The 22,582-nt window shown below is 45.6% G+C and overlaps 2 protein-coding genes across 7 annotated transcripts in view; one reads left to right on the top strand and one right to left on the bottom strand.

The window, feature by feature from the left end:
• Positions 1-1,209: 1,209 nt before the first annotated feature.
• On the bottom strand, positions 1,210-22,401 carry GOSR2 (golgi SNAP receptor complex member 2). 3 transcript variants are annotated; one of them, XM_084984211.1, is made up of 6 exons: positions 22,129-22,401; positions 13,833-13,897; positions 11,992-12,100; positions 10,887-11,019; positions 7,987-8,127; positions 1,210-3,965 (listed from the first exon to the last, which is right to left on the bottom strand). In XM_084984211.1, the coding sequence occupies exons 1-6, from the start codon at positions 22,218-22,220 to the stop codon at positions 3,804-3,806; spliced, it is 702 nt and encodes a 233-aa protein (XP_084840337.1). In that variant the 5' UTR covers positions 22,221-22,401; the 3' UTR covers positions 1,210-3,803. The 3 variants fall into 3 exon arrangements, with proteins under 3 accessions (XP_084840337.1, XP_003131364.1, XP_020922487.1); XM_003131316.7 differs by having other exon boundaries at positions 22,322-22,401; XM_021066828.2 differs by lacking the exon at positions 7,987-8,127 and having other exon boundaries at positions 22,322-22,401.
• Positions 22,402-22,431: 30 nt separating this feature from the next.
• LOC102167870 (proto-oncogene Wnt-3) overlaps positions 22,432-22,582 on the top strand; it is a 139,044-nt gene continuing 138,893 nt past the window's right edge. For all 4 annotated transcript variants that reach the window (XR_014821037.1, XR_014821035.1, XR_014821039.1 and 1 more), the window contains exon 1: positions 22,432-22,567. The gene's annotated coding sequence lies outside the window, so the exon portion shown is untranslated. The remainder of the gene's footprint in view (positions 22,568-22,582) is intronic.

Genomic DNA, 22,582 nt, shown 5'->3' with positions numbered 1-22,582 from the left:
AGTATTTTAGAGCAGAGAACCTGCCATGAAAGGTGCAACAAATGCATTACAGCCCTCTACCCAATTCTGGCGGGCTGCCTTGCTCCCCTGCATCTCGTCCTGAGCACAGGAGGCAGGCAGGGTGGTGCAGTGGTTATGACCTGGGTTATGCGGCTATGAGGCCTTGGGAAAGTCACTAAAGCTCAGGCTCTTCACCTGCACAATGGAAATAAACACACAACCTAACTCAGAGGGTTTGGGAGGATGAGAGGGATATCTTGGGAAAAGGACCATTCTTGACTTCTAGAAAGAGCCACACACAGGCTAGCAGTAGTCAAGGTCTGGGCTCTCCTCTGAGCAAATAAGACAGCCTACTCTTCAACCGACAATAAAGGATCATGTGCCTCTCTCTCCACTCTGGCTCCTGGGGCTCCAGGCCAAATCAGGGACTCCCCAGGGCATCTCTGTGGGGCTTCACGACCTGCATGTGTCTTTTTCTGGGTTCTGACATTCTACTCTGACTTTTTCTTCTTGGTCCTCACGTCTTTCTATTTCACGCTCTTAGTTATTTCCTCTAAGTCTCCTCAAATCATTTCTGGAATAAGATATAATCAAATTAAGAGTGTATTTTGGAACTGTTAAGTTTTCTCTTCACTCATATACACTGAGTTCCACATGTTTTCAAATGCTATCATCTTTGGCTAAGACAAAAGCCTCTGCCTACAAGACACAAATCAGAATTACCTTAGAGACGTAAAAAATACTCTAATTCGTTCCTGTCGTGGTGCAGTGGTTAACGAATCTGACTAGGAACCATGAGGTTATGGGTTCGGTCCCTGCCCTTGCTCAGTGGGTTAACGATCCGGGGTTGCCGTGAGCTGTGGTGTAGGTTGCAGACGCGGCTCGGATCCTGCGTTGCTGTGGCTCTGGCGTAGGCCGGTGGCTACAGCTCCGATTCGACCTCTAGCCTGGGAACCTCCATATGCCACGGGAGCGGCCCAAGAAATAGCAAAAAGACAAAAAAAAAACAAAAACCTCTAATTCAGAAGGTCTGGGGTAGGCTGGAGGAATATATACTTTTTTAAATGTTTCCCAGCTGCTTCCCAGTCAGTCAGTCAGTCAGCCCCACCCCTGGTCTCAGAACAGTGTTTGAGAATCTCTGGCCTGAAAATGTAAAAAAGGGGTCATTAGTCGTTAACGATGAATGTCTAATTCTTTATAAAAATATACTTTTCTAAATAAAATAAGCCGCAACTTTATTCAACTGATGTGTTTCAAAAACAATGGGTGTAAAGCCAAATTTGTGCGTCAAACCCATCTGAATTCATCAGGCAAAAGGACTTAGGGGAAAAAACCCAGCAGTGAAGCCTTCTGTAAAGATCAAGACCCTCCTCCTTCTTTGGTCTTTGAGTTTGACTTTTCTTAAGGTGGTCACACCTGGAGTAAACATAAGGAAGCTATTCCCAGGCTCCCTGTCAATCCACCTGTCTTCAAACACAACAGGCACACCAAAATCCTGCACAAGGTGGCACAGGCTGCGCCTGGAGATTCTTGCACCAGCTCCACCTAAGAATTCACCCCATCTCCTCTAGAGGGCGCTCCCTCCCCGGCCTGGACCCTTCCCTATACACAGGACTATGGACACAGAAGCACCTAAGACCAGCCCAAGACAACTGAAGGCCAACAAGGGGAAGGAAAGGTGATCACATGGTGACAGGAGGGGTGCCCCAGGGTCTCCAGACATACTGTGGCTGCTGTTCCTTAGCCTTGGGTGGTAAAGACCCACAAACTGCCTCCTTGATTTTTATTACAAAGTAGGGAAAATGGCTCTGACAGTGCAGCATGAAGGTCTGACTTCTGGTTCATCAAGGCCAAAAATCGCTGTAAAGGCAAGTGTGGAAATACACTCGTGTACATTACAAACAGATGTCACATCAGCCAACAGAGAGCAGAGGGTGGGGGAGTTTCTGCCTCCCCAGAGTTCAAGTCCAAATGGCTCTTCTGCTCCTTGCACATCTTCTTCCAAAGTGTGCTGGCTGGCGGAGTCCTCGGGTGCCCAGGCTCCCAGCCAAGACTACACAGTTTAAAAACCCATCTTACGGACAGGAAAGACCTGAGCTGGGTCCCTGGGGTGGCAGGGGTGCTGGGTGTGGGGGATATTTCAAACTGGGCCTCCCAAAGTCAGAGCCGGGTTTTGATGCTTCCACCCCTCTGTCTACCCACCAGGCCAGTTTTCACTCCTGCAGGGCCCTCAGTCCTTCTGTGAAGGGGTCACAGAGTCCTCTTCTTTCCTCGGAAACCCATGGGGCCCCTGTTTAGCCCAGATGAGTAGGAGCAATGGAGATCCCACCAAAAGTATGAAATCAGCACTCAGGAAATGCACGTTAAAAATATGTGACAATTAAGAAACATTTCCCCGAAAAGCATCAATGTCACAGACGTGCCCGAAAAGACCAACACTGCTACAGAGAGAGGTGGGAGGTAAATACGGGAGATGGCAGAGCACACGCAGAGAAAAGGGAAAGACAACGGAGACAGCTCAAAGGACAGGAAACCAAGACTGGGAGTCGGCAGGGCAAGACAATCAAAGGAGGGCTTAATACTGACCAGGTTTACAGTTCCTCTGGGGAATTCTGAGTGTCACTTTATGTCCTGCCACTAGATTACTGAGCCTAGGGCTGGTAGGGCCTGTGACAGATGAAAAAAATCTGCTAACCAGGTCTTTCTGGTACTCTCAGTGACTAGTCTCTTTAAACAGACTGGCTTTACAATAAACTCCACAATACACCACATATTGGTACAGCCTTAATCCAGGGTTGGTCAGAGAAGGAAAAAGGTCCTGGTCCCTGAAAAGTCTCACAAGGACATACACACCAGGGACATACGTCTCTAGGGTGGTATCAGCCCATACTGGCTAGGCAGAACGGGGGATTGGCTGGCAGTTGCTAATATATTTCAAGGAAAGGAAGAGAGCCCTTAATTAATTAATTATTAACTAGAGATGCTAAAACTAGAGATGAGACCGTAATGGACAAATCACTAACCTTTGCCCACAGCTGCTACCTAAGGGGCAAAAGCCCACCAAAGCCGGGGCTGCGGTCTCGGAACCATAAAAACCAATCATTCTATTAACTACTGGGAAAAAAAAAAATGGTGACCAGGGTCTCCAGTCTTAAGACTGACCACTCCCGGGGAGTAACAGCGGCCTCACTTCAGAAAGGAGAAACACCCAACAACTGTAATGTGGAAAATCTTACTCGCTGTCAGCAACAGCACCAATGCCTGTTTCCTCTAGGTGGCTGCTTCGGGGGTAGCAGTCAGTCATCCGAGGGTCATGTTTTGGAGACGGGAGGGCTAGGAGCAGGAGCAAGTGAGTCCACCACTATACCAGCTGCAGGAAAAGAAGGCCTCTTCCCCCTCCTCTCTTTGCCTCCCGGGCACACCGCTGCTCTGAGGACAAAACCAGCAAAGCCATTCTCTTCCTCCCCTTTCCCTCCTTTACCCTTCCATCGCTTCCTCCCCCAGTGAGAGTGACAGCGAGGGGGGGGGGAAGAGGGAGAGAGAGAGAGAACAGGTACTCCATTCATTTCCTAAGCACCGCGCATCTGGGTAGCAGGAGCTTCCCCTCCGAGACGTCACAGAAAAGAGAGCAGGTCTGAATCCCCCGCCAGGTTACAAATCACAATTATTTCCGAGCGGTCGTCACAGTTAAGACGGGCAAACGCTTCGCCAGGCAGCCCCTGGGCCCCCCTCCTCTCTCGCGCACACACTCACACACGCTCTCCCGCAGCAGGAGCCCGGTCGAGCCGCTGGGCCCGGCTGGCTCAGGTCAGGTACTGCACCGCGAGGAACATGACCACACAGGTGAGCAGCATCCCACCGATCATGAAGTACTTGTCCTGGAAAGCCCGCTTCTCAATGAGCCGCATCACCGTGTTGGACAAGCCCAGCATGTTGGCGATGTCGAGGATCTTCTTCTGCGTCCCCTGCGGCAGAGAAGAGAAAGGAGAACAGAGGTCAGCTCGCTCTGCCAAGGGTGGGCGAACGGCATCCTGAGATGGGGCTTTACCAACAGACATTCTCTTGGTCATGCCTGAAGCGTCCAAAAAGAGCAGCAGCCACCAGAAGCAGGTCACGTTCAGATGGCCATGTGCCTTCCGGTCAAGGGCCCAGAGCAAAGCAAGGGGGAAGGGCAGCCTTTTCCACAAAGACGGTGGGGAAACAATGACCTATAGAGTATCACAGTATCACATACATGTATCATATACTCACACATACATGTACATCCATATATATGCTAAAAAATGATCTCTGACTCACGTTATACATACAAAGTAATTAGAAAAGGATCATAGAATTACACATAAAAGCTAAAACTACAATAAAGCTTCTAGAATAGAAAAGTGTGCCCAAACTGGACACAATCCAGGTATATATCAACCAGAGGATGGAGTAACAATTTGTCACATGCATAATGGGATACTGCCGGGCAATAAAAAGGGCCTGATTACTCCATGTGACAACATGGAAAACATTCCTAAGAGGAAGGAACCACACACAAAAGAGTGATATGAATACATTTCTACCAAGTTCAATAATAGTCAAAACTAATATATGGTGAAATAAATTAGAAGAGTGGTTGCCTGGGAAGGAGGAGGGGGCAGGGCCTTCCTGACAGGGAAAGGGCACAAGGGAGCTTTCGGGGTGATGAAGATGGTCCGTGTCTTGATAGAAGTGTGAGTTACACAGACGTGTGCATGCATTTGTCAAAATTCAATGACTGTACAAATTAAGATCTGTATACCTCACTGTATGTACATTATACCCCCATTAAAAAGTTTCAAATTAAAACATTTTTATTTTAAAAAAGGCAACATCAAAAAACCTTCTTCAGGAGTTCCTGTTGTGGCTCAGTGGTAACGAACCTGACTAGGGATCCATGAGGATTCGGGTTTGATCCCTGGCCTCACTCAGTGGGTCAAGGATCTGGCACTGCCGTGAACTGTGGTGTAGGCCGGCAGCTACAGCTCCAATTCGATCCCTAGCCTGGGAACTTCCATATGCCGTGGGTGTGGTCCTAAAAAGACAAAAAAAGCCAAAAAACCATTTTTTGAGTAACAAAAACAAAAATCCCTTTTTCGGGAGTTCCTTAGTGGCTGAGAATGTTAAGGATCTGGCATTGTCACTGCTGCGGCTCTGATTACTTGTATGGTACAGGTTCACTCCCTGGCCCAGGAACTTCCACATGACACAGGCACAGTCCCCCCCCCAAAAAAAACAAACAAACAAAAAAAACAAAACAACTTTGTCTCTGCTCCCTGTCTCTAAAATGCTTGCTATCAGCTCCCACACTTCATAGAGTAGAAACCTCAGGGTCTGTGTCTACGTTCACAAGAGGGTTTGAAGCGGGCAAGATGAAACCACAGGAGTTCCTGTAGTAGCTCAGTGGGTTAAGAACCAGACACTTGTCTCCACAAGGATGCGGATTCAATCCCTGGCCTTTAGTGGGTTAAGGATCCAGCAATGCTGCAAGCTGTGGCATAGGGTGCAGATGCAGCTCAGATCCAGTATTGCTGTGGCTGTGGCATAGGCTGGCAGTTGCAGCTCCAATTCGACCCCTAGCCTAGGAACTTCCATATGCCACAGGTACAGCCATAAAAAGAAGAAAAAAAAAAAAAAAAGATGGAACCACAGAAACACAACTGGCAGACACTAACACAAAGACCTAAAACCCATTATATGACTGTCACCACCCACCACCCAAAACAAAAGGGTATTTAATTCCTAAACCAACAGCACAAACCACCCAAGCAGCCCTTCCTCTCTGCTTTCTCATTTTCACTTTTCAGCACAATTTCGCATGAAGTAACAAATATAAACGAGTGCTGGGCAGACCCCAACTTACACACACATCACCCACTGCGCTGATCTGAAGGCACCTAACCTAATGTCCCACATCCATTCTTTAAATGAACAACCCAGTAACGAGCAGCTGAGAGGTGGCAACAACACGAGGCGTCATGCACAGCAGCTCAAGACCCACGTTCTGCACAGACAGCGGTTAACACGCCTCAAGGAGAGGATCTCTCGGGTCAAACCTCCTCTCTGCCAGAGGAGCCGAGAGCCACGTTGTCCCTACAACAGCGACGGTAAATATTAGACTCTCGCTAAAGGGTCTGCCTAGCTCTGCAAGTGCAGTTTGTTTCATCAGCCTATGACGTTCAAGTATCGAGCTTCTAAAATCACCTGAAAATTAACACAAACTTCACAAACTGTATTCACTTTGCACCACAAATTTCCCCAGATCAAAGCCTCACTCCTTCATACTCCTCCCATGTTCCTCTCTGATAGTTTTAGGCAGAAACTTCCCTGACAGAAGTGAGGGGAGAGGCAGGAGGAGGGAGTCAAGGGACCAAGACCGGAGCAACGGGTGCGCAGAGGAAAGGGAACTGAATTAGAACCCGCTCATCCCAACTCCGGCTGCCCACCGGGTCTCCCAACACTTCACCTCTGGGGGCGGTGTTGGGGCAGAAGTTGCCTGGACTCCTCAGGAGAGCAGACTTGTAGGAAGCTGACATTTGCTTTAACAATAAGCTCTGCCCCCACCGGGCCGAGGGGAGTGTGACAGGGTGAGTCTCGTCCTCAAAGGCTTTGACTGTTTTTCTGAGATATGGGAAGGAGGCCAGCAGTTTTCTAAAGAAAGAGAGGCTTAATCACTGTGTATCAGTTTAGATTCCTGCAGGTGGCCGCTCTCAAAGGGGGGGCACCCAGGGAGCTGTCAGAGCCCACGCTTCCAGACCATCTGAAGCACTGCGGCCATCAGCAAGAGATAAGTGTCACTCATGGCTCGCCTGACCTTCTCCCTGGTAAAGACGGCAGGGGCTGCTCAGAAACCTACTGAGGTCCCTCGGAGCTGACAGCCTCAACGTGGGCCAAAAAAAACTAAGATAAAGCTCATGCTTCCGAGTGACTGCTTCTCACAGCTCCGTGGCTGGGAGTGCTTCGTTCACAGGGGACCACACCCTGATAATAAGCACAGCCCACACCCCATTATCCATCAGGGTTGATACAGGAAAAGGGCTGAGGCTGCAACATCATGACTGACATCAGAGCCTGTGTAATGTTTCTGTAAGCCACTCCCAGGGGGTTTGAGTCCCAGCCAATGGGGCAGGGCTTCGAGGAATACCTGTTACTAAACAGAGAGGAAGAGACACTGAGGATTACCTGCTCTAGAAGCCGTCTGCGGCTAGTCAACCAGCACGGCCCTCAGACCCTGCCCTGGGGCCTCAGTCACTGCAGTACAAAAAGGTCTTGGCTGGGAGTTCCCGTCGTGGCTCAGTGGTTAACGAATCCAACTAGGAACCATGAGGTTGCGGGTTTGATCCCTGGCCTTGCTCAGTGGGTTAAGGATCCGGCGTTGCTGTGAGCTGTGGTGGAGGTTGCAGACGTGGCTCGGATCCCTCGTTGCTGTGGTTCTGGCGTAGGCCGACAGCTACAGCTCCGATGGGACCCCTGGCCTGGGAACCTCCATATGCTGCAGGAGCGGCCCAAGGAATGGCAAAAAAGACAAAAAAACAAAAACCAAAAACCAAAAGGTCTTGGCTGTAAGACAGTCCACGGCAGGGGCCATAAAGGAAAAATACCTGACAGAGAATGAGACATGTAACAGAGTTTCTAAGTGGAGTCTACAACAGACTTTCTCAGTCCACTATTGCTTCCTTTCACAGCAGCAGACACTTTTATGTTAAATCCAGGAAATGGAAGACCTAGACACCAAGAGATGCCACATCATGGCTCACTGCAAACATAAGAAATACCTACTGGCAAAGGGAACTTACTTTTGGATGCACAGTAATTCAATCCCAACAGAAAGGATCCCAAACTCAAAGGCTCTGTGTCACCATCACACTACCACCATTTAAGGATATGTGATCAAAATGCAAACACAGGCCCCACACTGAAGCCAAGGCAGAAGGCCTTCTCCCTGTCCCCCCAAAGGGCCCCCACCTTCAAGGTCAGTCTCTGGGCCCTCAGTCCCTCCAGAATACTGTGCCCGCCTCCAATGAGGTCATCCATGCCGTGGTGAATTTTCTGGAGGGAGGAGTTAAACTGCAGTGATTCATCCATTGGTATGGTGGTGTCAGAGTCCTGTGAAAGAAATGCAGGCACTTGATTAACGTTGCTTGCTGGTCAGCTCCTGGGGTCCCGCTGTGCCTGACTGCTCTGCCTTTTGGTCAAGGCCAAGAAGGAAGGGCAGCCAGAGGGAATGGTACAAGAATCAGAGGAACCTAACAGAGAAGAAAAAGCACAGCAAGATCTGGGGCGGATCTGTCCACTTGGAGGAAGACCTTTCCCCAGACTGCTCACTCTCCCAGGGAGTTCCACCACACAAGTCTTATTCACCTCTGCCTCTGTATCACTTCCCCACTTAGGAAAAGAAAGTTTTTTTGGTCGTGCCCACAGCATGCGGAAATTCCAGGGCCAGGGAACAAACTCACGCCACAGCAGTGACAATGCCAGATCCTTAACCGACTCGGCCACCAGGGAACTCCACAAAAAGTCTATGAAGAACTTGCTCGGCTTCTGCTAAATGCTTCCTCTGACCCCTCCCTGACCTCGCTTACTCTCCATGTTCCTTTACTTGGCTTCCCCTCGATGCAGTGTTAAAGGTTTGCTGCTGTCCTCTGGCTCTTCTGTCTACAGTTTTCCCCTCTGATTAGGCAAAGTGACCAAGGAGAGAAGAGACCGTGTTTTCTACTAAAGGCCTAAAGGTGTTCAGAGTGGGACTATGCGCTTGAGCGGGGAAGAAAAGTCTGCAAAGAAATGAAGGGAGAAGCAGCTAGTGCTGATCAAGTGCTTTCCACTCTGCATGCTCTTTACCCCAAGCTCACTCAGTCCTCCGCAGCATGTGGTCATTATGATATCGCCCACATTTTAAAGGGAGAAATAGAAGCCTAGAAAGGTGGAACGACTTGTCCAAGACCACGCAGAGCTGGTAAGATGTCCAGTGAGGGACAAACCCCAGTGTTGAGAACAGCGCTGCCCTCTTCACCGTCCTGCAGGGACGAACACCAAGACCAATCCCAGGGCTCTATGTACACAGCATATGTGCAAAGGACACAGACGCAGGTCACGACCAGCCGTGGCACTGCCCTCTTTCCTACCTCCTGACCATCGCACATTCTTCTGCTAAGCAGCGCTGTTTTTACCACTTCCCATCATCATGAAGAAGTGAAACCACCTTGTCTTTGCTGCTCAAGTTCATAAGCATTTTTCATGTGTATGTTTTCAACACCCCTGTGAACATGAGAGACTTCTCATAGGTGGGAGTCATGTTTTTTTAAACACACTTTACTCTCACACCTTAAATAGTGTTCTGCTTAAGCAGATGATCAGCGAGTCAAGACTCCAGTGTTTACATCAGAGACTTATTTTTATTTATCTGACACACATTTACTGAATGCCTTTTATATACCAATCTTTTTTACCCTCCCATCTGAAAAGGTATAGCTTGATGGGCTGATACCTCTCAGAAAAATGAGAGGCATAGCTCCAGATGATAAAAAGACCAAGAAGTTCATTCAGCCAGTCTTCTGAATAGTGTCACACCAGGCTGGCAAGAAACAAAATAACTCTTGAAGGATCATCCCTGCCTAAAAAGGCCTGAGTAACCAATGCCATAGCTATCAAAGGTGTTCCCACTGTGGCTCAGCAGTAACGAACGTGACTAGTATCCAGGAGGATGCAGTTCCACCCCTGACCTCATTCAGTGGGTTAAGTATCCAGCATTACCGTGAGCTGTGGTATAGGTCACAGATGCAGCTCGGGTCCTGCATGGCTGTGGCTACGGTGTAGAGCTGCAGCTGCAGCTCCAATGTGACCCCTAGCCTAGGAACTTCACATGCCACACATGTAGCCCTAAAAAGAAAAAACAAAAAAAGCCTACACAACACCTTTCAGTGTGTCACACACTGAAAGGTGGCTAGGCTTACCACTATACCACCAACACATCTTCACTGAACTTCTGAATTGTTAATCATTGTTACCTGACAGCCTATGCTAGAGAAAAAAAACTATGTAAGCATATGCTGAAGCCCTTTGGGGAATTTACTGCAAGTGTGGATACAGCAAACAGAGTTAAACATCTGCAAAGTGGGAATCGATATGATTTCTAATGACAGGCTCAGAAAGGTAAGACCTCTTGAGGAAATGAACCTCTCTGTAAAGGCAAAAGCAAATAAACAAACAAACAAACCCTTAAAACCCATTTAATTTGGTGGAATACATCATGCAGGACACAAAAAGGCCAGTATATTCTCAGCCATGTGGAGGAAATGATTCTATTAAGACCAAAGGAGAGGGACAGTGGTGTGCAAAGAAATCAAACATGCAAAAGCAACAGGCCACTTTCAAACGGGCTCGAGTCAAGCAATCCCTCTACAGCAAAGTATCTGTTAACAAATTCCTCCAAATTGCTGCTCAGACTAGGGGCAAAAACATTTTACTGCATCTGACACTGGAACCACACACATACATAGCACAATGGCAACTGCCTGAAGGCAGCTTTGAAAGGCTGCCCTCACTACAAATAGTCTTAAGTTCTAATCATCTGTCTCGATCTGAGCAGAAAAACGTTTCCACCATGTGAACGTCCACCTCTCTGCATCGAACCAGTCAAACCAGGTAATTTTCATCCTGCCTGTTCCCTCAATTTAACTGCTTCCTCTTTCGGTTTTTGTGTTAGAAAAAGGCATTCCCTGTTTAGGTCTAGTCTCTGTGGCAATGCACAGTCACTGTCCCTTCCGGTTGCTCTCCTCCTGTCCGATCAGTCTGCTTCAGACACCCCCTGAAAGGACCCCACTCTGAGCCCTGGGCTCCTGCAGACCCTGCCCAAGCACCTGGCTTACATTTGTGGTGAAGGTGCGGGACAGAAGCTCCTCTCGCTGTCTCTCTTGCTGCTCCCTTGTGTATCGTCGCTGCTGGAAGTTTCTGAGGGCAGTCTGCAGGTGCTGGACGTCATACTTTAACTGGTCAACACGACTGGAATGGATAGAGAGATTAAACTGCAGGAGCCCAGAGCAGCAGTGGGAGGGGGCCAGACTTTGTCTTCAGGAAAGAAGACACTGCCTTACTTCCCTCTACAGCCCTCCATGCTATCCACCCGCCCACCCCCTACCCCTGCTCAACAATCTGATTTTGATCAATGATATTGAAAGTAAAGAAGCAGGGTTGCAGTACTTGAGATTCCAGCAGCTTTACTTAAATATCTGCCGTGCTCTGATTCTGGATGCATGTCAGGGAACAGGTGACACGAAGCAGGTTCGATGACCTCTTCCTGACCTTCCAGGGATTATATCGCTCTCCTGGGAGAAGCCCAAGGGCATCTTGGGAGTAAAGCATCAGTGAAGTTTCAGAAAACTTTTGGGAGTAGGGGCTGGGGGTGGAGGTGGTGAGAGTGGTTTCATTTTAATTTCATGGAGGTGTATCAAACATTAGATCAGCATTTCATTATAAAAAGACTGACTGGAGTGATTAAGAGCAAGATATTTCAACCCAAGAATGTAGGAGGAACTAAAGAGCGGAGTGCAACTCCCTGGCGGCATTAGGTTCCAAGCGGCCATGGGTCTGGTCAGAAAAATAGTACTGGGGGAAAATCTCAAAACGACACCAATGAGGAAAGGAGATGCAAGGCTTCTGAGCCACTAACCTCACAGGCCTTTTATTTTAAATTGAAGGATAGTCGATGTACAGTATTATATAAGGTACAGCTGCACAATATGGTGACTCACCATTTTTACAGGTTTTACTCCATTTTCAGTTATGATAAATATTGGCTGTATTCCCTGTGTTGAACAACACAGGCTTTTTATTCTGAGGTAGTACCACTCAAACAGAACTGTGCTCTTTACGGGACTTTATCTTTGCATAGTCTCAGATTTTCAATGTGTAAACGGATTTCTCAGAATTGTCCAAAGGCCTGCCATGATGGACCTGGGGCATCAGAGCACTCACAGTTTGGCATTCTGTCTTTTGTTAGGGGGCTCCTTGCTGGACAAAATCTCCAGACGCTCTAGATGGCTGAATATCTGGTCTATGCTTGCTTGGATTTCGTTTTCTACTACTGCACAAAAGAGAAAAAAGAATAATTGCTGGAAAAGAGATTGTGAACTTAAATTAGAATGATAAAGCAAACATATCTTTTTTCCAATAAACCAATAAACTCAAAAATAGGTACTTCAAAAGGAGAAAAACGCATACACTAATGATGATAGGGAAAAATTCAAATTATACTAAGTGACTTTGTAAATGTTTCTCAAAAAAAAACATGTATATATAGCTGTTAATGCCATAACGGTGCCAATTTTTTAAAAGCTGAACATAAATCTGTAGAAATAAATTTCCTGCCTTTAGAAAATAAAATGAACATTTAAAGATTTTCCAAAAAACTATTTTAAGCAAAATGCAGTATTTTCTGATCCAGAATGAGACTTCTTTTCCTTTGAGATTATTCTCAGGTATGGGCTATAAATATCTAGTAAAAAGACTGCCAAGTGAACTCCCTATAGAATATAATGAGGTTTAAAAAAATCACAAAAGGGAACATTAGTATATGAAACACGGAGAATTCTCTTAAGAATGGGTAGACTGGAGTTCCCATCCTGGCTCAGCAGAAACAAATCTGACTAGTATCCACAAGGACGCAGGTTCAATCCCTGGACTTGCTCAGTGGGTTAAGGATCCAGCATGGCCGTAAGCTGTGGCGTAGGTGGTGGCTCTGATCTGGTTGCTGTGGCTGTGGTGTAGGCCAGCAGCTATAGCTCCGATTTGACCCTTAGCCTGGGAACCTTCATATGCTGCAGGGGCAGCCCTGACAAGACAAAAAAAAAAAAGTGTAGACTGATGTTGGAATCCCCAAAATAGACCAAATGACCAAATATCAAATGGAAAGGCCCAGGAAAGAATCCACAGAGGTAAAGATATGACAAATATAGTCATTTTTCTTATTCCTCTTGATAAACAGTCAAAAGGACCTCTTTTCCATTTCTAATCATGTGCCAATGAGATTGCTGGGAAGGCAAACAAAGCCCCTGGACAGAACTAAACTGCGCCCAAAAAAAGGCATCCAGGTTGCCTCTTGCCCAAGAAAGAAATGACAGTAGAGACAGAAATGTCACCTTCCTAGGGGAGCCCACAGCTAACGTGCAGCATCCAGAACAAAGTGGGGCACAGGGGCAGGGGAAGAGGTGCTCTGGAGCTGAGGAAAGGAGAGCTGAGAAAACAGGAGAGCTGGGCTGGGCGACAGCCGAGTGGAGAAGACAGTGGCTGGGGGGCCAGCAGTATCTGGGGAGCGACTGGCAAAAAGGACCTTTTCTCACCACAGAGAAGAAACTAAAACCTCCAAAAAAGCAGCACGCTTCTCAAAAGAAACCATGGTGTGGGAACTAAACTAATTAATATTGTTCTTCGTTTCCGAATAATCCTCCTAAAAAGCCACAGCTCTCAGCTCAGAAGAAATGACCGATTCCAGTTAAACATCTCTGGATTTTTATGGACGACATTCCTCTACGGACGAGGTAATGAGATTAAGACAGATGGAGGAAAGTGCTTCCATTCCCAAAGGGCCATGTCGGGTTGAGTGGAGGGGTAATGGGGGATAAGACTGGAGGGCTTTCAAAGGGCACAATCAGGGAAATCAGTGACTTTGCCACAGGGCTTTTCTGTCCACCCTAACGACACAACTCATTCCACGCTGAATCATTACGCCCCTGAGGCAGAAACGCAGTCAGGAAACCCAGCCCATTAGCACCGTGTCATCAGAGAAAGGACTCTGGTCTCCATAGTTAATTACTCACGGTGCACAGACTGCTTGTCTGCCGTCTCCAGGCGTCCCATGTGAGACTGGATCTCGTGGACCTGCCTATCAAAGGAAGAGGGAGGAAATGAGTGAGACGGGAGTAATCAACAGCGCCTCAGCCAGGAAAGACAATTTTTCTAATGCTAACATCTAACTGATTTAAATTGACAGCATCGCTGAACTGTAAAATTTGTATGTGGCACTTCAGGTCACATGTTTTGGCATGGTTTCTAATATCTGAACATTAATATTAATAGTAATCCTGACAGGCAGCGTTTAGTGAGTGCTTACCACATCTGAGACATTCTGCTAAGTCAATAACCCTAGGAAGAAAGTACTATTATCATCCTTATTTTGTAAATAAGACATCCAGAAGCCCAGAAAGGTTATGTAACTTGTTCAAGGTCACACACCAAGTGATAAACCTCCATCTGGACGCAGCCAATCCCACCCTCTGTTCTTTGACCCAATGTGCTGAGCACTGGTCTGTACTAGGGAGAGTCAAAGGGCAGGCGAGAGATAATCCTTGTCCTTGAGAAACAGTGTAATTAGGAACGACAGGCCAGATAGACAAGAAAAGTTCCAAGACGATTTAAGAGAACTGCTAACACACAGAAGTGTCAACAAAGAGAAAGCTGAGGAGCTACGCACAGCAGTGCGACGCAAAGGCAGGTGAAGAAAAGACTAAGCTGGGGAAGCCCTGTGGGTGAAGGGCGTTCTGAACATCATTTTGAAGAAGGGAGGCATGATTTGGTGAAGGAGGAGCTGGAGAAAACGACAGGCAAAAAGACCTGCAAGGCATGTCACTTGGGTTACTGACCAGCAGGCCGGCCTGCCCGAAAGAGTGGGGTCAGAGGGGAGAAGGGGATGGGGTGGTTGGCTGGAGGAAACCGTCCAAGGAAGGTCCTGCAAGACAGGGATCTCCTGTTAGATAAACATCTTTCCCTGGCAATACAAGGCGACGGCCATCTCACTGGGAAATGCAACACCGCAGCCGGGACTGCTAGCCTGGTCCCGGATATCAGGCCCCAGAGCACTCTCCAGAGGTCCCCAGGCCTGGCCAAGGTGACGTTCCCCCTCTCCGCCCTCCAAGCTGTCCTCTATGATCAGTCCTTGGACTACAGTTTATCTGACCCCAACAATCATCTCCCGTTGCCTCTGGTCCCTCCACGTGACGGCCACGTGAAAGGGGCCTGTCAGCTCTTCCACCATCTCCAACCCTTGAGGGAAAAGTCGGCAACGATCCTCCACCGTGAACACCACAAACTGTCACCCCAAATTTACCCAAATTTGGTTTTAACTTGCCTCTAGTTTTTTCCAAGGCTTCCCTGCAGCCTCTAAACATGACCCATTGCCCAAGAAGCAGGACAGCTCTCTGATGACTCTCAGAGTGCCCCTGGCTGAGACCTGAGGCAACTGGAAATCACTAATAGAGTCTTGAGAGACCTGACTGCTACTTCAGGTGGGCAGGTCCGGATACTTGAGGATGCAGGCATGCGGAGATACAGAGGCAGATGGAGGAATGCAGCTGAAGAAACCAACATCTGGATTAGGGTCACCATGAAAACAGCTACAGAAGATGGCAATGCTGACCGAAAAGAGAATTAGGACTTTACTGAAGGCCTGAACGTGAGCAATAACGTAAATTTTGAATGATAGTGGGCAGAGAATGGACTACAATAAATGCTGATGGTTCAGTTTGTTATGCATCTGGACAAAAGACACCTCATGTAATACAGGAAGATAAACTCAAGATGCTTTAAAGCCTAAATGTAAAAAGCAGGGCTTTAAAACTTTCTGAAGATAATACAAGACTGCATATTACGACTTCAGGTTAAAGAAAGATTCCCTAAATAAGACAAAAAAAAAAAAATCTACCCTCCCACCAAGAAAGAAAAGACTAATAAATCTGACTATATTAAAACAAAAAACATTTTTACGCCAAAGACACAATTTAAAAAAATAAATAAATAAAAAGACAAGCAGAGCCTGGAAGATTATCTGCAGCAGATAAGGAAAAACTAAGGTCCAGAATATAAAGAATTGCTACAAATCAATAGGAACAGCCAAAAAAAGCAATTTTTAAAACAAGCAAAGGGCAACTGACAAAAATGGAAACATAAATGGTCAGTAAATATATGAAGAGACACTCAACTTTACAGGTAATCAGGAAAATGCAAATTAAAACTATGACATCACACGTTGTGTTGCTGTGCACAGACACATGTGCAGCGAGGTCCTGCATATGGTCCGATGAAGAGCACGGCAGCCTTGCCAGTTAAGTCCCGCTTCCATTCATTGTATATGCTGGAATTTTTTCTCCCCATGGAAGGTAATTGAAACTTTATGTTTATCACCAATAAATGGTAAAAAAAAAAACCGAACTATGACATAACATTTCTCCCATTAGACTGAAAATATTTAAACTATAAGAGTGAGAGATTCATGGCAGGCAAGACCCAAAGGATCCTGGGGAAGATGTCTAGGCTCCACCACAGAATTGCCTTTGGCTCTTTGTTTTGTTCAGTATTATTTATCTATTTATTTATTTTCTTTTTCAGGCCTCACCCACAGCACATGGAAGTTCCCAGGCAAGGGACTGAATCAGAGCTACAGCTGCTGGCCTACACCACAGCCACAGCAACTTGGGATCCAAGTCACATCTGTGACCTACACCACAGCTCACAGCAACCCCAGATCCTTAACCCACTGAGCAAGGCCAGGGATCGAACGTTCATCCTCATGGACGGATACCAGTCGGGTTCGTTACCACTAAGCCACAATGGGAACTTCATGTTTAATATTTTTTAAGAATCAACTTATGATTCTGAATTTGCATATGACCCTGCACTCCAGTGAGTGGTTAGGATATTGTAAAACAAAATAAATATTAACATTTTTCATTTAGTCTGAAGTAGCACAATGAAATTTGTCAGGGATAAAACCATTTTGACTTAGGACTTTTCTTAAAAAGTCAAATGTACATATAGAATGGCATTCAATTTTGGGAACCATCTGCTAAAGGAACTCTCTCTACCAATTAAAGGTTCCCCCAATGGAGGATGACTGGGAAAGAGCTGGAAGTCAAGTTATGAAGAGGAATGGTCAAAAGAGCTAGTGAGGAGTTCCCATCGAGGCTCAGTGATTAACGAATCTGACTAGGACCCATGAGGTTGTGGGTTCGATCCCTGGCCTCGCTCAGTGGTTAAGGATCCAGCGTTGCAGTGAGCTATGGTGTGGGTCGCAGACACGGCTCAGATCTGGTGTTGCTGTGGCTGTGGCACAGGCCAGCAGCTACAGCTCCGATTAGACCCCTAGCCTGGGAACCTCCATATGCCGAGGGAATGGCCCAAGAAATGGCAAAAAGACAAAAAAAAAAAAAAAAAGCTAGTAATAATAATCCTCTAAGAAAAGAAAAACAAAACTAAATTAAAATGTGGCAGCTGGTGCTCTTCAAATATCTAGAGATGATATACAGAAAGAGGAAAGGGCCTGTTTTCTGTTGTTGCTCCTTAAGGGAGACCCATGACCAAAAGGTACAAATTTTAAGATGCCAGATTTCAACTCAGCACAAGGGGGGAAAAGTGAAAACAATTATGAACTCTGTAAGCAAAGGGAAAAAACAGAGCTCCGGCGTGCTTAAACACACAGTACATGAACTCTCTTGGGTTCCACAAAGGATTTTCTTGACCCAATTGAGTTGAAATGGACAATCTTGCCAGTCCCTTTCAATTCTTAAACTCTATGATGACAGCAGGAGAGATGACACCAATACCCACAAAACCCTACAACCACTCTTCAGGCGGTGCTTACTATTTTCTAAGCTAAAATGGATACACTTTAAATTGCTGGGAAACATCACTGATTTTTCCATCCAATCTCTATTTGCTTTGAATGAATCAGAAAAGATAGCGCCAAAAAAGTGATTCCAATCTCTACACGTCATGCCTGAATGGAAATAAATGCAAAACAACAAAGCAAGTATGAATGGCATGGTGGGAACTATTAGATGACAAGTGGCAAATCTGTTTCACACTGAACCGGGAACTCAGACAACACATTTGAAGCCCATAAGGAACAGCTGATACACAAATATGACTTGCGAGTATGAATACTAGAAATCAGAAGTCCTAGCCCTGTCTAGCATGGGGTCCATGATGGGCCTGGGTGAAAACATAACTAAGCAAAGCCCTAGCAGCAAGTATGCAAGGGTCACTGATGTTGATTTTTTTTTAAAAAAGATCTAGGAAGAACTTTATTTTTTTAATTTTATTGAAGTATAGTTGATTTACATGTTGTGTTAATTTCTGCTGTACCACAAAGTGATTCAGTTAGACATATATATATATATATATATATATACACACACACATACTTTCTCATATTCTTTTCTATTATCACAGGATATTGAATATAGTTCCCTATGCTATACAGTAGGATCTTGTTGTTTATCCATCCTATATATAACAGTTTGCATCTGCTAATCCCAAACTTCTAGGAAGAATTTAAAAACAGAATTTCAGGGGTTCCCATCGTGGCACAGCAAAAACGAATCTGACTAGGAACCATGAGGGTGCGGCCCAAAAAAGCAAAATAAAATAAAATAAAATAAACATAAAAACAGAATTTCAGAGTTCCCTTGTGGCACAGGAGGTTAAGGATCTGGTGTTGTCACTGCAGCGACTCAGGTCACTGTTGTGGCATGGGTTCAATCCTTGGCCTGGGGACCTGGCATGTTCCGGGTATGGCAAAAAATATGTATATAAATAAATAAATAAGCACTGAATTGCTTTTTAAAAGTCCATGGAACTACCACACCCCATCATATACACACACTCTGCACCCGTGCTGCCGCTGACCAATTTGGGCAGGAAACAAGGTTTTGGAGTTAAAAGATCTGGGTTGTATGCAGGAGATGAGGGGCACTGAATTAAGTCATTTAACTCCTTGGTGCCTCAGTGTCCTCAACTAGAAAACAGGGTACAGATAATCATAACTATTTAAAGGGCTGTAGGTCCAAATGCAGTATGAAAGTGCTTGTGTAACCACTACAGCACCAGACAAAAGTTTGGTGTTTTTACTTAAAAGTAGCGGGAACCATCCGGGCACGTTTCACCTCACCCACTTTGCCTCTACTATATTTAGCCTCTCATCAGAAGGCAAAATCAAAAGAGGAAAAACTGGTCTTGAGATAAGGTAATAGTCTTTAAACCCAGCTGTTCATCAAAATCACCTGGAGAGCTTGTTAAAAATAGAGCTTCTTGTGCTCCAAACCTATTGAATCAGAATCTCTAGTGATAATAAGGGCCAGGGACTGGATGATCCTGGACAAATATGGGCACCTTTACAAGCACTGGGATCTCAAAAATAGAAGCCTGGCCACTTGCTCCTCTATCAAGTTCATCCTAATGCAGTATTATTTAAGGGTGAAATGTTTATTCTGTTTTTCATACACTGTTCAGGTAATTCGAGTTTTCAAGATATATAACTTTTAAGTCAAATGTTGAATAATTCCAATGTACTTTCAGGGCTATGGCGAGAGATAACTACTGGGTTCAAAGCTCCAGTAAAATTAATGTGTTCAGCTACTGCTGTGTCAATCCAGCTACAGTCATTAATTTCTGTAAGTGCAAAAGTGAGTTGCTGATGCACGGAGGATTCTGCGTTTCCTCTTAAAGACACTCAATCACCAGTAATACGGAGCTGGAAGGTAACTTACAGGGCAATCAGCTCAACATTCTTATTTTGTAGATGAGGGAAACAAGGTGAAGAGGTCTAGAACCAGGATTCCAATCCTGGTTCAGTCCTTGAGGGCAAGGGACAGATCAGAATACACTGCAGCGCGGAACAAAGAAACTCCCCAGTAGGGCTGTGCTGTCTGCACTGAGAATGGTGCCCTGACACAAAGGAGGTGCTCAATAAACAGTCACCGAATGAACCAGTGACTGCATGGTAGGCCTAGCAGTGGTTGGCCAAATCGCATCTGTTGTCTGTTTTTGTAAACGAAGTTTTACTGGACTACAGTCACGTCCATTTGTTTACATACTATCTTATGGTTGCTTGCACACTTTAACAGCAGAGTTGAAGAGCTGCCACAGAGACTGTATGGCCTGCAAGGCCTAAAATATTTACTATCTGGCTCTTGACAGCAAAGGTCAGCGAGCCCTGATATAGAGTCCAAGGGTCTACAGAGTCTGAGGGAGGTTGTTGGAGGCCTGCGGAGCTAAGTAGTTCATCTACACTTCACGAATCTTGTTTGGGACACTAATTAGTGTTCCTCCTCTAAATTTACAAATTATTGAGCTTCCTGGTTTACTCTGATCAGCTACCTGCTACACTGATAACAGGCAGCCTGGGACTCCGTGAGCAAAATTATTCTTAAGAATAAACTGGGTTGTGGTCTCCCTAGCATCATTCTTTAACCAAAATTAACCAGCTGAGACTGTACATCACAGATTAACTTCAAAGCACTACTCAGTCCACTATGCCTTGCTATTATAAAAAACCTGCCCTTTCTTAGTAACATGAGCATAGTTTCCTGTTTCATTCCTTTTCCATCTGATTCACAGATCTAGGTTTTAAAGTCTCCTATAATTTTTATATGAAAGAGAATAAGGCTCCCCAGTGTAAGACCAATTCAAAACTATTAAAAGTTAGGCACTATATTTTCCTTCTCCCAAACCAAACACTTATTCAATAAAATAAAATAAAAAATGACACAGTAACTCAACGAAATATAAACTTAGAAAATGAAATAAGAGGATCATCATCCCTCTTATTCTAATGCTCTGAAGAATTTCTTTTGTTGTGAATTCATTAGGAAGGCACATCCCCATTTTATTTCTTTTCCAGCCCCTAAGGGTGTGACTTAATGAGTTTTTATCAGCACAAAACTATAGCATAAAATTGAAAGTTGTTAAAACAGTTGTTAAAAAGTTGTAAAAAAGTTGTTAAAATAGGATCGGTATATGTACACACTCTGGAAAATTGAAAACAGAGACTCAAACAGCTATTTGTACACCAGTATTCTCAGGAGTATTAGTCACAATAGTCAAAAGGTGGAAACCATTAATAGATGAATGGATTACAAAACACTATGTGTGGGTGTGTGGGTGTGTGTGGGGGGGTGTATGTGTGTGTATCCACAGAAGAGTATTATTCAGCCACAAAAAAGAACGATATTCTGATGCATGCTATGACTCAGATGAACCTTGGAAACACTGTCAAATGAAACGCTAGACACAAAGGACAAATATTGTATTATTCCACTTATATGAGATATCCAGAATAGGCAATTCAGAAACAGAAACTAGAACAGGCTCCCAGGGACTTGGGGAGAAATAGGGAGGAACTGTTTAATAAGTTTCTTTTTAGGAGAGTGAAAACGTTCTAGAAATGGGTAATGTTGACAGTTACACATCGTGAATATACCTGATGTCACTAAATGGTACACTCAGAAATGATTACAATTTTAAACGGTAAATTAAATGATATTGATAATTTAAAAATTAAACGGTTAACTTTTGAATGGTAAGCTGTATGTTATGTATGTTTTACCACAATAAAAAAAAAATAAATCATAAAAAATCTTCCCCCAAAATAGGATAGGTATGATTCTATTTCCATGTTCAGCTACATATCTCAACAAGTTCCAAAAATGCAGGACAATATGAATAAAGGGCACTACCAAGGAATTTAAGTTATGAGATGCTAAACCAAAATTCAATTTCCTTAAAAATAGTCTCTAACCAGATCTGAATAACAAGTACTGTAATAATACTGAACGCTATCTATAGGGCATTCTTTCTATCCTAAAAATATGGTCTTTAATATAAACCAAAATCGTAATAAAAGAAAAAAAATCACGGTGTAGCAGCAACAAGATTTGGGTCAACCAAGAGAAGGAAATGACATCATTCAGGAGCAGTGAGCTATTAATTAAACTTTTTCTGACGATTTTAGTCCAGTGATGGAAACTTCCAAACTGCTCTAGGAGATCCTGGTTGGTACTGCTCATTCATCTGCCATCCGATCATACCAAATGTTAGATCTTTTTTCGTACCTGCCCTGACTCTCCAACTAAACAGTAAACGCCTATGTGCAGGGGCCGATTTCCCACCAGCTCTACCGATATGGACCAGAGTTGGCAGGTACCGGACAAAATATTACAACCTGTAGGTGCTACTTTCACTTCACCTAGTCTACCCGGCAAGTAGTCCCTGCCTCAAAACTCTCAGGAAGCATTCGGCCCAACGTCCCCGAGCACCAGGCCGGACCCTCTGGCCGCCGCTGACCTGGGCGTCCAGCCAGAGATGGAACACTTCCGAGCTGCCCTCGCCCCGAGCCCGACCCCCGACAGCGCCCAGGTGAAGGACTGGGCCTCCATACTGACGGACGCCTGAGGCCTCAGCCCGCGGTAGGGGTGGGGCGGGGGAAGTCCTCGCCTAGCCTGGCTTCGTCCCCGCCCGTGCCCGACGCATCCCTCACTTGTGCGTTTGCTGGTACAGCGGCTCCATGTTGCCGGGCCCGCCGGGTCCCGCTCCGGCTTCCTCGGAACACGTCCCCACGGCCCCACTTCCGCCTTCCGGCTTCCGGTCGCAGGACCCTCCCGCCCCTGCCGGCTGGGACTGCCCCAACACGCGCCCTACTGATGATGGCTGCGAGAAAGGAGAAGGGGAACGAGAAAAGAGCCCTGAAGAAGAAGGCGAAGTGTAGTCAAATGTTGTGCCTCAGGTAGGGGGAGAGGAA

Source organism: Sus scrofa, chromosome 12 (assembly GCF_054392235.1).
Source record: "Sus scrofa isolate SSC_HxYL_T2T_F1_AM1 chromosome 12, Sscrofa_HxYL_maternal_Yorkshire_Landrace_v2.0, whole genome shotgun sequence".
NCBI lineage: Eukaryota > Metazoa > Chordata > Mammalia > Artiodactyla > Suidae > Sus > Sus scrofa.
The sequence above is the reverse complement of the archived record's forward strand: the minus strand, read 5'-3'. Positions and strand labels throughout refer to the sequence as shown.